At 63.6% G+C, this 1081-nt stretch overlaps 1 protein-coding gene across 1 annotated transcript in view; it reads right to left on the minus strand.

The window, feature by feature from the left end:
- Window positions 1-853, minus strand: part of LOC104169489 (hexokinase-3-like) — a gene marked incomplete at both ends in the record, with an annotated part of 4180 nt that extends 3327 nt beyond the window's left edge. The window contains 4 exon segments of the mRNA XM_009710417.1: window positions 7-137; window positions 224-319; window positions 433-552; window positions 705-853. Of these exon segments, the coding sequence (XP_009708719.1) occupies window positions 7-137; window positions 224-319; window positions 433-552; window positions 705-853 (496 nt within the window).
- Window positions 854-1081: the final 228 nt, after the last annotated feature.

Below are 1081 nucleotides of genomic sequence, written 5' to 3' on the forward strand. Positions count from 1 at the left end.
ACCCACCGCCCTGGCCCCCAGGGTGCCCACTGCTCACCCATGACCAAGGCGACCTCACAGGGTTCCCCCTCCATGCTGCAGGCCATCATGGAGCCCACAGTGTCATTCATCAGAGCAACAACATCTACGTGGTAGAGCTGGTCAGGAGCAAAGCGAGAGCATTGTCAGACCCTCCATGGGGGCAGCCTCCAGCCAGGCCCCCCTCCACCCCATGGCCCCCCACCTCCTGCTTGTTGATGGCCGACTGCAGCAACTGCACGACATCCTTCCCCTCCACATCACTGCAACTGAAGCCCTTGGACCAGGAGATGAGTTCTGCCTACGGAGAGCACATGGCCGAGCCGTTGGACTCCAGCACCGGGCCGGCCCTGCGGATGTGCCGGGGAGGAGTTGGCCACAACCGCAGCCCTGGGACACCGCTCTCCCACTCACCTTGTCCACCCGCGTCTGCCTGCAGCTGAAGGGGAAGACAAAGCCCAAGGGGAGGCGATTCTGGGGGCTGTTGATGCCAGCCAGGAACTGGCGCACACATTGTGCAATAAAGTCAAAGAGCTGCAAAGGCATGGCTGGGGGTGACCGGCTGCTCCCCCTTAGCCCGTACCCAGGCTGCAGGACGCAGCCCAGAGCCCCTGCACCAGCCTGGAGCCCAGCTGAGCCTCCATGGTGCTGGGGAGCCGCCACCCTCTGCCATGGCCCTGTCGTACCGCTTCCCCCTTGCCCTGCGCGATGTCCCCTGGCATGTCAAAGATCTTGTACATCACTTGGGGGCTCTGGTTCCCATCGCCCAAGAGGGTCACCCACAGGGTCCGGACGTGGCTCTGGCACAGCTCCACCACCAGCACGTCGCCCTTCTCTATGGGAGAGCAGAGGTGGTGTCAGGCAGAGACCTTCCCTGTGGCAGATCCCCTAAAATCTGCTCCTCACCCTGTCGCAGGGACCCAAAGGGGAGGCTCCTGAGAGCTTTGGACCACCACAGATGCCAGGGGAACCAGCTCCTGGCCTCTGCCTACAGACCCCATGACTGACCAGAGACCGATGCACCCCTCCCCAGCATCCCCAGGGCCAAGCCCGTGAGGGGAGC

The sequence above is a fragment of the Cariama cristata genome, unplaced genomic scaffold (assembly GCF_000690535.1).
Source record: "Cariama cristata isolate BGI_N322 unplaced genomic scaffold, ASM69053v1 scaffold29530, whole genome shotgun sequence".
NCBI classification, from domain to species: domain Eukaryota; kingdom Metazoa; phylum Chordata; class Aves; order Cariamiformes; family Cariamidae; genus Cariama; species Cariama cristata.